The 17,296-nt window shown below is 37.9% G+C and overlaps 1 protein-coding gene across 1 annotated transcript in view; it reads right to left on the bottom strand.

Moving 5' to 3' along the window:
• PDE10A (phosphodiesterase 10A) overlaps positions 1 to 17,296 on the bottom strand; it is a 126,348-nt gene that overhangs the window by 10,264 nt on the left and 98,788 nt on the right. The window contains exons 14-17 of the mRNA XM_063307696.1: positions 12,713 to 12,855; positions 10,889 to 10,972; positions 3,885 to 4,035; positions 79 to 234 (exon numbers count right to left, since the gene is read on the bottom strand). Of these exons, the coding sequence (XP_063163766.1) occupies positions 79 to 234; positions 3,885 to 4,035; positions 10,889 to 10,972; positions 12,713 to 12,855 (534 nt within the window). The remainder of the gene's footprint in view (positions 1 to 78; positions 235 to 3,884; positions 4,036 to 10,888; positions 10,973 to 12,712; positions 12,856 to 17,296) is intronic.

Genomic DNA, 17,296 nt, shown 5'->3' with positions numbered 1-17,296 from the left:
CAAACCCATTGCAGCTAACTGCAATTTCTAGCTTTCTGAATCTAGACCATTAAAAAAAATCTGAGTGCAATGAATTACCTGCAGTATAGATACTGTCTGTGAAAAATGGTGCTGTTCCATGGTTGAGGTGGAATAAAGAGCTGCCAAGGGATGATCAAATTTCTGAAGATAGCTGTTGCTATAACCCCTGTGATCCAGGTCATGACATAAACAGGCAACAAGAAGACCCCTTCGCTAGAGAAGTAAGCAGAGATGAAGTTAATCTTCAGATTAAATTTATACCACTAGATGTCACTCTCTACCAGTCCAGGCACTTAACTAATTCCATTAATAGATAAAACACATGATTCAGGGACAAAGTCATTCATGAGTTTTGTTAAACCTGGAATGATTGGCAGTGCTAGTATTATGAATGATCGATGCTGATAAGATATGTTTATGTTTTCTGATTATTGGATTTGTTTTAAGGTTATATTTTCTTATTTGGTACCATATTATCATATTTTCTTTTTGCTTGTGAGCCACTTAGAGACAGGATGACTAAAAGCCTACATAATAAATAAATATAAATGATTCTCAGCCAATTAGTGTAAAATGTCACATTATACTAAGCACCATCCTGCCACTGAAAATAACAGCCTGGTGTTGAGTTCATAAGAGGTAGTTGTATTACATTGAGCCAGATCATTAGTCAAGTTGGGTGGCATATAAGATGATGATGATGATGATGATGATGATGATGATGATGATGATGATGATGATGATGACTCCCAATTCTGAGAATTATTGCAAACCCTCAGGATCATTCCCAACTTAGCTACCTGGGAGAAGTCATGGACTAATAATATAATTTTCTGTATATTTTGCAAGTACTCTAAAATTAAGGTCTAGACCCTCACCAGGTGTCTGAGCTATATTTGTACCTTGGTTTAATAATACAAGAAACATGTGACTATTTCCCTGCTAGCATTTTATAAGTCATTGAACACCTGGATGTTCCCTCAGGCACAGGGTCTGGAGGTTAGGTGAGCCTGTCACAATGATTTTGTGCTTTTTATTATTGGAACTGGGTTTGTCCTCAGCCATTATTTCATCATGTTTTTGTTTTAGCTTGGTTTTAATCCTATGTCTGCTGCCCAGAATTGCAATTGTGAGATAGGCAGATATACAGGCAGTCCTTGTTTAACTACAGTAATTGGGCTTGGAATTTCCAGGGGAAGCCAGAAGGAAGTCGCAAGTCCCAGGAGGCTCACAAGAGGGGGCAGACAGAAAAGTAGCTGCTGTGGCATGAGCGTGGCAGGGCTAGCGGTGGCTGCTGACAGATGAGGAAAGGTGTGCAGGTGGCCGCTATGGGTGGGGGTGTTCTGTGGACGCATATATGCTACCAGGTACAAGATTCATACAGGAGCATCTTGTGACCTTCCCTGCCAGCTTCCTCATTGACTTTGATTGTGGGAAGCCAGCAGGCAAGGTTGCAAATGGTGATCACATACCGCAGTATGCTGCAACTGTTGTAAGTATGAGCCAGTTGCCAAGCACCTGGATCATGATCACGTCACTGCAGGGGTGCTGGCATGGCTAGAACTCCAAGGACCAATCAAATGGTCACTGAATGTGTGGTTGTTAACCAAGGGCTACCTGTATAAGTTGATGAAATAAATAAATTTGTCCAGTTGGATCTTCATGTTGCTTCTTTATTCATATGCTCCTCCTTATTCATGTGCTACAATAACCCAGGAAGTCATCTATGAAGTGAGTTTGATTTAAGATCCTGGTTTGTTTTAAACCTGGTAAACTCAGTTCTCCAGTTCAACAGCAACCATGAATTAAAGTTTATTGAATACTTTGGGGGTCAGCAGTGGTATACCAGAAAGAAAAGGGCAAAAAACTGCAGGCATAGGAGCATGCAGCTTCCTCTGCACTTCCCACTTCAAATAACTGGCTGTTGCTGAGAACAAGAGATATGATGTTGCACTACATCTTATAATGGGACAAGCGAAGACTTGTAATATAATCTGCAATTCTACTCTGAAGACTCTGCTAATTTGGGGTAGTAATAAAACATAACATTTCATGATTATTGTTTCTTCTGATGACAGCTGAATTAATTCCTTCTCAATAAAGCCATTTACTCTGTCTCTCGGGTGAATAAAATAGAGTAGCTGTCCAATGAAGCATGCCCTTCACCAGCGTTTTTTTCTGAAAAGACAGATGCAACACTCCTGTCCCAGGAAATCCTGTACTGGCTGCTGGGATTCCAAAGACAGCCAATCTATTTTCTCTACTGCAAGCCAGGGGAAGTGGGGTGGAGGAAAGCAGACTGCGATTGGAACTGGGCTAATATTGTAAACAACAAAACATATTTTCAAAAATACAAAGTGATAGGCAAAATTTGTAACATTTTGTCAAAAAGAGGAAAGAAACAAAGATTATAAGAGAAAGTAGGCATAAGACTCTGACCTATAGACAAACAACCTGGTATCATGAACAATTACTAAGGAAACAAAGCCTACTTTCACTTTGTACAACAATTGGGGCAGGGGGGAATGATACTAAGAATTTTGCCTGGGAAGCATGATCTATAATATCCTTCATCAGATACAGTACATGGCATTCTTAATAATTTCTTCCACTACAACCAGGTCCATTCATCTAAATCAGTTTAAGATAAGGATCTCCCTGTGCATGAATACAGCAATGCAGTAAATAATCTAAGCTCAGTCTCTAGAAACTAAGAGGGCTTACACTTATATGTTGTCCTCCATTTCCAAAGAATAATACTTAAAATCTGTTAGGATATTTTCCATATTATGTTTGAAATATCATTAGAAACAAGATTATGCCCTGTTGTTCTTGGTTAATAGTCACACTTCAGTCTTTCATGGAGCTGAGTTCTTTTTTAAACCCAATTTTATTATTGCCACTCTTGGGGAAAGTTTTAGTTTCAACCATTAATTTTAAATTGATCCTGATGTCCTTTATTAACCCAAACCATTCTTTCTATACATTTCCCAACCATTTATCTAGTTGAGCATGTATACTATGGATACGGTACTCATTTTTGTTCTGAAGATAACCAAACATTTGGGCTCTTTTCATTTTACAACCATTCCATATTTCTGTTTTCTTCCAGTTTTACTAATGTTATACTAAAGATGCTGAATATTTGTAATTTTACCCAGAAATCAGTGTCCAGATGTACAACTCATTATGGCTGCATTCATGTACAACCATGTATTTGAATAATACTCCTTGTACTCAGAAGGCTTATTTCTGACTAACCAAAAATTCTAGAACTGCACATTGAATAATATCATCACATTATTTCACCATTTTAAGATCCTGTTTACTTTTATTTAATGTAACTTGATACACATCCTCTTTGAAATGGCACCATTACTTATATCAGGGATGTGTCTCTATTTTGGTTAAAAGCTCTAATATTAAAGTGGGTTGCTTCAGAGATATTAAGATCTCCTCTGAAGTAAAATAGACTAATCCTGTAAAGCAGATCTGGTTTATAGGGTCAAGGCAGTGTCAGAACTCTGACTTGGACGATTGTCACAGAATTAAAAATAAAAGCCACATTCCCAAAAACAAGTCTTGGCAGCAGGTTGTCCTATGTGAGGAAACACTGCCCTAAGAGGGCCTTGGTGGACGAAGTATTTTCTCAGTTTATATGCATAGGGAAAATAAGCTGCGCTCCAAGAACAGCTGGAGCAAGAAGTGTGTTTGGGGGAGGGTGGGGAAATTGATACTTCAACAGCAAGATCCTGTAAAAAACAGGTCTGGCCTGAAACAAAGCTGTTCCATTTTCAAAGTGGTTTCTAGAGCCTTTTCTTCTTCCTTGCACTTGATTCTGGGGCGAAAAAATCTACACTTACTTCTATGTCTGTGAAAATCCTGTGGTTGTGCTGAAGAATAGCATACATGCAATGTACAACTGTGATGGCATGTTTCCAATTGTGATAGGGCACCCGGCGGTAGTTCTTCTTTACAGACATTGTGAAACGACATAGTTTTTCTAGATCAAAACTTGAAAGAAAAAAAGGAATTAGATGAAGCATACAGAAGGAAAAGAGAAGCAAGCTTTTAATCAAAACTCCTATTTACTTTTTTAAAAAAATATCTTCTAGTATTAGCAGTACCAAAAAAAAAAATGAACTTTTTAGTGAATTTATTTTCTCATCAGTTGGGCCAAGTTATTTAAGTTCTACTGTCCTGCAAGTGCAAGGTAGGAGGTTATGCTGAAAGAAATAGAGGCATATTCAAGTGTAAGTTCAGAAGTTTCCCCTCTTTCATTTCCACCCATACCACAATGATAAATATATATGTCCATATATTGCAGATATGCGTTATGCAAAATATCTTGGGTTCTCCATTCTTCTGTCAGATCAATTTTCCTGCATTCTTCATATTTTCAAAGCTTTGACTAAAAACAATTATGGCAGATTTCTCTTAAAATGCCACTATCTATAGCAGAGATTAGGTCATGCTGGATAATGTCTAACCAGCCAGCAAATCAACAGGGAAAGAGATATTGGATGCTAAGTCGGAAAAAAGGCAAGGAAATAATCTTGCACCTTTGCTTGAATAGTGAAAACAGGCTGTCTTTAGTATCTTTGTGGTAGATGGACTACTGAAAGAGAGAACCTGTGCTTTACTTTGCCATCTGTATCTGCTAGATGTGTATGCTTGCTATAGTTTTCCAAGGAAGCAAACATATACTTTTATTCCCAGGTAATTTCAGTGCACATGTATGAGAAATGAAGATAAACAGACCCAATTTTCTTCTCTTGTTAGGCAGGATAACATTTTGCACATTCCACTGAAATATCTTGAGAAGCACATTCCAACTCACATGAGAATGGAACAGCAGAACTGCGTGCCCATGTCAGAGTCCTACAGAGCTTTCAATCATAAACCTGAAATCTGAACTGAAAAAGAAAATAGCTTCTTCTTTTTTTTAAGAGTAAGCATTTTAAGAGATCGTCACAAGCAATAATACTAGATCGAGCCCTACATTTCAAGAATTTGGTTCCTAGAGCCAATCGCATTTTCGTGTTTCCCCCACCCATACACACACAGAAACACACGTACATGTACACACACATACTGCATCTCTTCAAAGCTGTGTCCAGTCTAAAAGCTCTAATTACCCTTCCTCCATAATATCAGATTCCACATAAAGGCTCAATGCTGACATCATAGCACTGCAATCTTCTCTCTTGTTAGCCTTTCGCCTTCTGTTCATCCTGCATGTGCAAAATGGGGCAGACTTACATGGCAGGAAAGAGAACTGCCTTGCCACTATGGTTACAATTCAAACTAAGATTTAACTGTCGAACACATTTTAAAAATCAAAACTAAAAACTTGGTTTGGTTAATCTTTTCAAATCATTTTAAGTGCTTGGTAATATTATTGCTATTTATAGCTAATGCCTCAGTTAAATGCATTAACTGACATCTTCTGGTGTCAGTGGAATTTATTTCCAAGGGTGCATGCTTACGATAACAAACAGAGGTTACTTTAATGTTCAATCAAATCAAAGCTGAAATGTCTAAACAAATCAGAGGTTAAGCAAAAATTAGAATTATACCTTGAATCTATAACTCCTTCAGTCAAATTATAGGACTTCTGACAGTAAATGCCGTATTATCATTTAAAAAAATATACACTGATTTAAAGTATAGAAAATTAAAGTGCAGAAACTAAATGCCTGCATTCAGAAAAGCAAAATCCCCGCATAAACTTCATTAAAACATTTATATAAGTGTATTCAAATAGAAAGTGAGCCTTTATTATCAGCTAAAATGGTAATCCTATAATTTCCTCTGGGTGGTGGCAAAATTTGACAAATAAATAAATCAATATCAATAAGCATCCATCTATTCAGAGGGGATTACTTATAGATTAAGTCATATGTTTTGAAAAACTTCAGAATATTGTCAGTGAAGTCAATTTCTTTGAAGACATTGAAGTAGAACCCTCTGGCTTTCCAGAATAAACAAACAGGAAAAGTATTTCAAGTTTATGACCGTTTCCTGACAGACGGTCTTACTAATGGTAATAATTTCAAAAAGTAGAGGGAGTAGGGCACTAAAATGCCTGCACATACCATCCCTAAAGCCCTCAGGATCAGGGGGCTTCAATGGGGATTCCAGCTTTCTCGAAACAGAGAATGTGGATTGTTTTATCGGGTCTTAAATAAGTATGGATTTCCTAAAAGTTTGTGTAGAAAGCTTTTAAAAAAACCTAAGTGCATTATCAAGTGGTACAAAAGAACTAGATCAAAATTCTGTTTCAAATATTGTTTGTTCCTGGGTAGGAAGAGCAAATTAGGGGTGGAATTTTGTGTAACATGGCTACAGGGACAGATCTGGGCTACAAAAGTGGTCACAGGCCACCTCCCTCTTATTTGGTAAACTTCAGGGTTCTAATCAATTTTTTTTTTTTTAAAGTTCTCATAAGCATAAGTTCCGGCCCTCTGGTTATTCATTCTCAATATCCTCAGTTTAATAAAAAATGTTAGTACAACAAGGTACACATTTCTGTTTGCAGAAATTATTTTATGTATGCAATTTATCTGTAGTCTCAAGTCCCACTGTACTCTATTTAGTCAGAAACCCTTGATAATACATGCCTCTCAGGGACCACATTTGGGTTCTATCAGGTGGAATAATATTTATCCAAAAATCATTCGTTAACTTTTTTTTCTGATTACAAGCACTGAAGACATAGTAACAGAAATATATATGTGTATAGCCATACTATGAAAAAATATGGGGGAGAAAATCCCCTTTAAAAGAACTCCCTCAATCAAAAGCTCTGCAGGGCTCTGAAGCACACATGGAGATGTACACAAACTGGAACTCTCCCGTTCACTTTATTTCTCCTGATGCTGAATTAATGGAGCAGTTCTTGCTCAGACTAGAGATGTGAAAGCTTGGGGGAAAACAGTGGGAGGGATTTTCTCGATTTCTTTTTTTTTTTTTTCCATTTTCCTAATTTAAAAAAAATGGAAATTTGGAGAAAATTTTTAAAAAGTATAAACACAGTATAAAAACATTTTAAGGCACACTTTTAGCATATTGTTTTAATTCTGCTCTACTCCCTTAAAGGGCTTTTAAAACCTAACTCACTATTTAAGAAAATCTATAGTCTTTAGTAATAAGCACCGTATGCATGGTTGTGTCTCTGTGTGTATATATACACCTGTTTCAGATCCTTTGTAGCATTTAAAAGAAATTTGTCTGTATTTGAAAATATGCACAGAATAAAGAACCTATTTTTGAACTCTGCAAAACTTCTATTCTCTGAAGTTCATACAGGTAAAAATGAAAGTTCATAATCTGAAATTATTAGTATTTCAGAAACTCTGATTACAGAAAGAAAGCTGGCATTACAAAGTTGTTTATAGTCTTTTTCTGTAACACTTATTTTTTATGTTTATGCAAATGTGGAACATATTATTAGAATATGTAATAATATCCAGGTTTTCTAACACGTGTGAAAACTGAGAAAGTTATGAGACTGACAGCAGTCTTTATCCAGAAGCAAATTGGAGAGTTCATTGTTAAGGGCATGTTTCATATGTATTTCTTTGTCAGCACTGCTATTGTACATTGATAACGTTTCTTCAGTTTCTGGATAATTCTCACAGGAAGAGCCTGTTTCTTTGTACAGATTGTAAAATTCCATTTTGTTTGTAGAAAACAGATTATCCTAATAAAGTTCTTTGTTGAATATGTTTATTCTATAATTACAATAGACACTTTTTTAATGGATCAGGTTGCCACTCCAGTACAGAGGGATGCATCTGTAACTCAAGTGAAGGGCAGCTTGCTTACTTGCAACTGTTGTTCTTCACCTGGTCATCTGCATATTCACATATAGGGGGTTCTGACACAGACATCCTTGGGAATGGTCTACTGCTTAGTTCCAGTGGCAGAAAGGCACCCTTCTACTGTGGATCCCATTAGATTTATTTTTATTTACCTCCATTTATTTTGACAAGTGTAGTGACACCTCCATAGCCAAATCACTGCATGTGAGGGAATGGTAGCTATATGAATATAGAGAAGACCATTCAAAAATTTACAGAAACAGATAAACAACCTGTCCTTTTGCAACATGTCCTCTATGCATCACACGTGTAGTAATTGGGTTTGAAGCAGGAAAGGTACTTTGGATCTGGTGTGGGCACACTCACTACACCTATCAGCAGCACATGTCTTTTCTTGGGGCCACCTCATAATGCTGCCTGAACTCAAATACATATTCCCTGGGATTGGGCAGCTACCATGTGAAACCAGGAAAAGATGTGGTTTCTTTTAGAAGCCACTGACAGGTGCAATGAGTTTGCCCACACCAGATCCAAATTACCTTTCCCTCTGGGGATCAGAATGCCTGCACATCATGTTTACCAGAGATGGGGCAGGCATGAAGTAGAAATGGAAACACAGATCACCCATAGGCAGCATCTGATGTGTTTGGGGAATTCAGAAAGAAAAACGTAGGCAAAACCATGTCTTGGCTAAGGTGAACACTGAAAACAACCTGCATTTCTGCAGGTCATTGCACATAATACTACTTTATCCTTTTGAAGATCACTTGCATAGCAAGTTGTGGTGATCGCTAAAAAGAAAAACCATTATAATCAAAAGATAAAGTCAAAGCAGAAACAACTGACTCTGCAGTGAGTATGCTAGCACCCAAGCTAAATAGAATCTCTACAGTGTGATCAGAAATATGTTGTTCTTTTACTTTTCTTTACTTTCCTTTTTTCTTTAAATTTGTATTGTTTTTACTTTGTAAAAAAACCTCTTTAATAAAAATTAATAAGAAAAAAGAAATATGTTGTTCTGCATTCAAAATGCAGTTTTGAATTTGAAACAGTCGTTTTCAGTTCTAAGTATATATTCCACATTCAAGCCTGAGAGGGCTCACTGCTGTAGCAATGGCAGTCAAAAGGAACTGAGGTAAATAACAGTAAATCCTATGGATGTGCAGAGTGGGAAAATGCTTCTCTGGGCTCAGCTCTAGGATGTCATGGATGTTGTGTAGGAACAGGAAATTTGGAAATGTTATGTACAGAAACAGTGAAGAAGAACCAGCTATAAACTTATGTTTCCAGAAGAGTTTTTGACCCAGCAAGTGCCTCCATTAACTGAAGAGAAAGGGAATACAGTAATTTCAGCTGATTCCTCCTTCTTTGTTGACCTCTGTATTGCATAAAAATCTGCTCCAACAGGAAGGGACAACCTTCAGATCATGGAGAAGGTCTGATTTGTGAAATCACTTTCCTTCCACTAACAGAGAGTTCAACCAGGTTCCAAATTCTTCTGCAAGCAGAAGGTCATTTTTTAAATTCATTAAAAGGCATCACTTGGTACACCCACAGTTTTGGGCAGTCCAAGGATATACCTTTAAATGTCAGACACAGTAAAATGGTGATTTAATGTGCTAATACAGACCTAATGCATTTCATTTCTTAGAGGAATAAAATAAACTTAGATTATAATTAATAGATCTTCAAAGATTTTTGTTTTTCCCAAAATCATCAAGGGAAAAACGTAATTTTTCCCTGTACCTCTTTGCATACTTTAGCAGCATTTTTACACCTCTAGTTCAGAGACACGTCCATGTGTGTATCAGAGTTCCCAAACATGATTTTGAACTGCTTGATCATGTCTAATCTGTTTAATTGTATAACACTTAGGTTAAAGTTGATTGCATGATTTGTGCATGGCTATTAACTGGCTTTTATATATATAAAACCACTGTGACAAGTTATTTTATACTGACATTTCAGTGCTGCAGCTTTACTGCCCTGCCCACACACACCCAGTACTTTGAACATATGCAGCATCTGCTGGGAAGATCAAGGATGTGCCAACCCCATCACTAAGAGTCCAACTGGAAAACTCTGAATTTTTAAGTACATTTTTGCTGACTTTGATGTTTCTCTTTATCCTTACATATTTGAAAAAGTAAAGAAAAGGTATCTTTTCCTCCATCTTCCAATATAAAATACCACTGAGAATAAGTTCAGCAACAAAACTATTTTCCTTTTCTCATAGGGCCCTAGCTTTATTAATTATGAGTCTTTACCATAGAGTCCATATGCTGCTTTTCTCACTCATGTTTGTCAGCCCAAAGGAGTGCTCTTTTGATAACCTTAATTATTCTCCACCCAACTGTTAACCTTCTAGGGCTAGATTACAGAATTCTGACCATTAACAACCCATTTGCCAATGTCAACAGCATGACGGTACACACAAACACACAGACAGTCTGCAGCCCCAGGGGAAAGTTAATCAAGATTTCATCCAGTTATTTGCATCTGAGGTAGTTGAGCTCCAGTCAGTGAAAAAGCTACACTGCCTGACTTCACCAACGTGGTATCTTCCAGATGTTTTTAACCACAGATCCCATCACCCAGAAACTGCATGACCATCAGCATGGTGATGAAAGACATTTTGGTGAGGGAAGCTGTTGGTGCACAAGAAATGTAGCCCAAACTAAAAAAAGAAGACTGATGTTTCAGACTTAACTTAATCATTCAACTAGACAAGATGATACACATAACTCAGTTCATCTCATGAATGTTTAGTAATTGTCTCTACATGAAAATAACTCTTAATCCAGTCATTCCTGTGAACTAAAAACACAACTTGGTATGATACAAGATTTTTCAGAACTGAGGATAATGGTTTTCTGATAGAAAAACAGAGTTCACCTTTTAATAGAATAGGAATGATATAGTGGAACTGGAAGTAGAATTTTCAAAATAAAATGATCCCATATACCCAAATCAAATAATATTAGGGCTCCAAAAGTCAATACAATTTTTTTAAAAAATAGAAGTTTTTAAAAAAATCATACCAGCCTATTCCACAACACTGATGGATCATATAGATAAAAATTGCTGGCCAAAAATCTTCATAAGGACTAATGTCAAAGTGGAATCTGTTAAACAAGAAATATAAAATTAGGAGAAATAAAATTACTTGCATATTTACTAAAGTTATTAATATAGAAAGCTAGTTTCATTTATCAGAATTGCTTCTTTTGAACATTAACAAAAGTTCCTTCTGTCAAATAGCAATAATGCATATTTGATTCATACTGGCTTCTAATAGAAATATGTAACCATCTCATGTATTAATGAGTTTCGTTCTTTATAAAACAGAACAAAACCAAAACAGATTGCTGGAACTTGTTAAATGAGACTACTTGTGTGGGAAAAGAAAATAGACACCCTTCAGACAGAGGCAATTCCACAGCATCTATCACCAACCTCCCAAATAATTTCTGTACCATTTTCAGACTATGAATGGGAAGGATGAAGAAATCTACTTCCACCAGAGCATTATGCATCTGTCTTGGATCCTATTAAATATATGTAAATGCCCTGACAAATTTTATCTGAAGCATGATTTAAAAACAAAGTCTATTTATTTATTTATTTATTTATTTATTTATTATTCAAATTAAATTATTTAAACATATTTCTAGATTCCTTAGCTGAATAGAGAAGAATGTATTCTTTATGACAGCTGTCAGAACTTGAAGAACCGTGTACTACCCACAAGGAAGACCCATTATGGAGCATCCCAAGGAAAAAAATCATAAAGGAAAACATAACTTCCCAAGCTTTGAAAACGAAAAGCTACATGTAAAGTATGATGAATAAATATTTAGAAATCTGAATATCCAGTTAGAATAAATTATAGTTTTGATGATAATGAATAAGCAGAAAACCCTTATCAAACAAATCAATCCAGAGTTCTCAGTTGAAGTACAAATAACCTGGCTCAAATGATCAGAATTTGCACACATTATACAAAGACCTTGTTCTTTAGAGAAGTCTACAATAAGCTGGGAAAGGTGGAAAGAAAGAGAAGAAGAGGACAACCAGCACAAGGCAGGTGGACTCAATTACAGTAATGATGTGTGCACTGCTGGAAGTCCTGAAGGGCCTGGTTGGGGATAGATCATCCTGGATAATATCTGTCTAGGTGACTACTAAGGATTGACACTGACTTGATAGCACATTATCACTCGATCAATGGTAATGAAATGAACTTTTGATTATAACAAATGTGTACTGTATTTAAGTGGTAACAAATGGTAAATATGTGTCATAAAAAATTGTAAAATGAAGTAATGCAGTGCAAACATTTCACATTATATTTTATCTTGTTATTCGGTTACATTTTGTGATGTCAGTATCTATAACCTCACATTAAGGACCAGGATGATAGAGCTGCCAGTTGTTTTGGTACTATTTGTCCCTGCATTGTTCTGGTGTAAAGCAGGTGTTTTATTCCCAGTTACTGAACTCAGTAAAACACTTGGGTACATTGGAAACACAATAGTCCCAATACTGAAAAGGAAGGTAGACAAGTGAAACTGATATTTATAGAATATTCCAGCCCAACTTAAATAATAACAGGCCAGGGGTGAGTGTGTGTGTGTGCGTGTGTGCGTGAAGGAATCTTCCTTAGGACCACGGCATGTATGGAAATGATTAAATTGTCCCATAATGATCCAATCTCCTCCCCCAGTTGATTCCAGCTACATATTACAAGATATCTATAGTATATCTAATCCAAAATATTTGGCCCTTTAACAGTAAAACCTACTACATTCACAATATTTATCAAGATTTACTTCAATATCAAAGAGATACCATAAAAAACGTACAGGTCAATTTCTTTGCAGACTTGGGGTGGGAGTTTGCAATCCATTAGATTTTTCCATTCTTCTGCTGTACAAACAGTATGATACGAAAGCTTCTCCATAGTTACACGATATATACATTCTGAATGGCGAATTCTGTGATACATCTGAAATAATGATTTAATGTAAGAAATTTATACTTCCCCTTAGCTGAGCAAATTCCTTAAGTTTCTTAAATGAAAAACGTATTCCTGCTCGTTACAACTATCCAAAAACGCTATTTTTAAAGAGCAGTCAGGCATAGTTTAACAGGGAATATACTGGTTTATTTTGCTTGCCCCTCAAGTCCTGCTGGGCTGCTTCATCGTGGTGGGGGCATGTTCCTGAGAGAGAGGAGTGAGTAACACCAGGAGTGTACTGTACAGCAAGAGCATATGATCCCAGAATGGTCACCCAAGGTGTGCAAAGCATCCCAGCTGCCCAGCCAAAGCAAGCAGGCAGGCATGTTGGGCACCTGCGATATAGGAAGGTGCCAGAAGTAGATGATCACTTAATGAAAATCACAAAGGGACTATTTCATACTGCACAGGAAAAGACAATGGTAAACTATCCCTGTATTCTACCAGGAAAACGACATGAATAGAAAATATAAATTAACTGGTGATATAGTGCAGATAGATGGGCCCCTCAGGCCAGATGGTACTCCACATGTTACTGAGAAAGAGCTGAAAATACTTCAGTGTTTATGGTGTGGTTAGAGTAAAGCATTTGGGAGACTAGGAGTTGATGTTATCATGCAGGACAAGAAAATCTTAAGTTGCAAAGACAGAATTACAGTGGGAGCATGGAATGTAAGGAGCATGAACCTGGAAAGGCTCAACATAGTAAAAGATGAAATGAATCAAGGACACCTTGACCTCCTAGGCATCAGCAAATTGAAGTGGACCAAAATTGGATTCTTTCAGTCAGAAGATCACAATGTTTATTATTCAATACACAAAAAACAAAGAAAGAATGGTATTGCTTTTATAGTTAGGAAGGATGTGGCACAGGAAGGAAGGATAAGAAGGATACAATAGGAACAGTACTTGGCTACAATGCAATCAATGACCAAACAATCTTAATTAGACTTTATGGACAACACCTTAATATAATTATTATCCAAGTTTATGCTCCAACCACTGATGCAAAAAAAGAGTAGGATGACAGGTTTTATGGTTAAAGTCAATCTGAAACCAACAGAACATGAAAGGAAGATGTGTTGTTTGTGATTGGAGACTGAAGCACCAACTTTGGAAATATTACAGAGAAAAGTATGGCCTAGGAAACTGAAATGAAGTAGGATATGATTTACCAGTTTCTGTTAATCCAATGATTTTTTAATTGCTAATTGTTATGACACAGTCTTCCAGCAACCAAAACATCACCAGATGGAGTACACAGAAATCAAATTGACTATATTATTGGTACAAGTAGGTGGAAGAGCTCAGTTACTATAGCAAAGACATGGCCAAGGGCTGATTGTGGAACAGATCACAAATAGCTTATGTGCAAGTTCCAAGTCAAACTAAAGCAGTGGAACAAAGCCAACCACTTTTCACAATATGATCTTGACCATAAACCCACCATTTACAAGGAGAACATCAGGAATCACTTTCAAGTCTTGAATCTCATTGATAGGGAACTAGAGTAATTGTGGAATGAAATGGATGTCAGAACACATGGTAGAAATTGCCAAAAAGAGAAAAGAAGTCACAGCCAAGAAAGACAAAATCTCAGGAAGGAATTGGACAAAGAATTTCAAAGAGCTGTTAGAAAAGACAAGATGTATATTCAATGCCTTTTCACTGAAGATGAAAACAGACATGGAAAAACAAGAAAAGTTTCCCCAAAGTTCTCAGAGCTCAGAAGGAGGTTCCAACCTTAATTGATACGCTAAAGGATGCAAATGTATAGATAGTAACTGATTGAAAGATCAGAGATGAAAGGAGTATCCTGACATTCAACCCTTTTCAGTCAGGTTTCAGGCCCAGATATGGGACGGAAACAGCATTGGTCGCACTTATGGATGATCTCTGGAGGGAGCAAGATGGCGGCAGTGCATCCATCCTTGCTCTTCTCGACCTCTCAGCAGCTTTTGGTACCATCGACCATGGTATCCTTTTGGGTCAGCTCAGGGAGTTGGGGATGTGTGGTGCAGTTTTGTGCTGGTTCACCTCCTTCCTCCTCGGTGTTGATAAGGAATGAGAGTTCCTGCCCACGGCCCCTCCTTTGTGGGGTGCTGCAGGGTTCAGTACTCTCTCTGCTCCTTTTTAACATCTACATGAAACCGCTGGGTAAGATCCTTGTCACCACAGGATGAGGTATCATCAATATGCTGATGATACCCAATTATACATCTCCATCCCGGGTGACTTAAGGGATGCTGTGACCACCCTCTCTCGGTGCCTGGAGGCTGTAGGGGTCTGGATGAGGAACAACAGGCTTCAGCTGAATCCTGGTAAGACATAGTGTCTGTGGGTTGGGGGCTCCTCGGCTTCCAGGAACTTACCATCTTTGGTTCTGGATGGGGTTGCACTGCCCCAGACAGATCTGGTGCAGAACCTGGGGATTCTCCTGGACTCACAACTCCTGCTCAAAGAGCAGGTGGCAGCCGTGGCCAGGGGAGCCTTTGCCCAACTTTGAGTTGTGCACTAGCTATGCCCCTTCCTGGATCAGGAAGCCCTCCGGTCAGTCACTCATGCCCTAGTCATCTCCCACATAGACTATTGCAATGCACTCTACATGGGGCTACCCTTGAAGAGCATGTGGAAGCTACAGCTGGTTCAGAATGCAGCCATGCAAGCAGTTTTAGGAGCCCCAAAGATGGTGCATATAACACCTTTGCTGCACGAGCTGCACTGGGTGCCAGTTTGCCTCTGGGTCCAATTCAAAGTGTTGGTTATCACCTTTAAAGCCCTACATGGCATGGGTCCAGGTTACCTGAGGGACTACCTCACCCCCATTACATCGACCTGTCCCACCCGGTCAGGCAGAGAGGGCATGTTACAGACCCTGTCCATGAGAGATTGTCAATTGGCAGGGTCCAGGAAGAGGGCCTTCTCTGCCCTGGCCCCTGCCCTTTGGAATAAGTTACCGCCAGAGGTGAGGCAGGCCCCCACTCTCCCAGCCTTCTGAAAGGAAGTCAAGACTTGGCTGTGCCACCTCGCTTGGGATGGGAGGGGGAATAGTCAATCACGGGGGTGGTTGGCACCTTGATGAGACCCTGGGAAATTTTATTGAGACTGTTGTTTCACCATCTTGGATTTTATATTTTATATTTTGAATCTGTTTTTATGATATTTTAATCTTTTATTATCTTAATTTGATTGTAAACCACCAAGTCGCTTGCCGAGATGGGCAGCGAAGAAATGTGATAAATAAATAAATACATATCCAAGACACCTTAGAAGATATTCCTTAATTATAAGAATCTGTAATGCTAGAAGATAACATTTGATCAGCACTCTGTTCATTACCAGTCTGAAGGCTACAGGAATTGATAGAACATCTACAGAAATATGGCAAGCAACATAAGAAGAATCTGTAAAGCTTCTAACCAAACTATGCCAGCAAATCTGAAGAATGCCATAGTGGCCAGCAGATTGGAAGACATAAATTTATTTTGAAGGCTTAACAGAGCGTGCAGACTATCACAAAATATCCTTAATTACATGTCTGCAAAATAATGCTTAGGATTATCCAACTCAGATTAGAGCACTACACGGAAAGGGAGATGCCCAAGCTGGTTTTAGAAAAAGCCAAGGAGCATGTAATGTTTTTGCTGATGCACAGTGAATAACTGAGAAAGCCAAAGAATATCATAAAGAAGTCAATATGTACTTTGTTGATTATTAAAGGCCTTTGATGGAATGTGCTTTGAAAAATGAGAACTCCAGAACATCTCATTGTCCTCATGTGAAATCTAGACACAGGTCAGGAAGCCACAGCCCACACAGAACATGACAAAACAAACTGGTTGTTTCCAGGTTGGCAATGGAGGGAGAGAGGCTATATACTCTCCCCTTATGTATTCAGCTGTATATGGAATATTGAGGGACGCTGGGCTGGAAGAAGATGAGGGTGATTTGAAAACTGAAGAAAGAAATATCAATAACCAATGCTATGCTAATAATAATGCAAGTGAAGGTAATGAAAGTCAAAGAGCACAGTGAAAAAAATATAAAGAAGACATTGAAAACAGGTACAGCAACCAGCCTTAGAATTGACAGTGAAGAAGACCTTGTAGTGATGGGTAGCTTCTGTCTTTTAGGATCAACTATCAACAGGAAATAAAGCAACAGTCAAGAAGTGCTGGTCTATGTTGTAGACCAGCACTTTGTGGAGTAGTTATGAAGGCCTTGGAAAAGTTATTCAGATGCTGGAATGTCTACACCTACAAAGATCAGAATTGTGCAAGCAATGCTTTTCCGTGACATTCTATGGAAGTGAACGTTGGACTTTGAAGATGTAGGATATAAAGAGGATTGATGTTATGAATTCTGGTTTTGGAGGAGACTCCTGAGAATACTATGGATAGCCAAAAAACAAACAGACGAAGGGATAATT

Source organism: Candoia aspera, chromosome 1 (assembly GCF_035149785.1).
Source record: "Candoia aspera isolate rCanAsp1 chromosome 1, rCanAsp1.hap2, whole genome shotgun sequence".
Classification (NCBI taxonomy): Eukaryota; Metazoa; Chordata; class Lepidosauria; order Squamata; family Boidae; genus Candoia; species Candoia aspera.
Note: the sequence above shows the minus strand (reverse complement) of the source record. Positions and strands in the feature narration are given on the sequence as shown.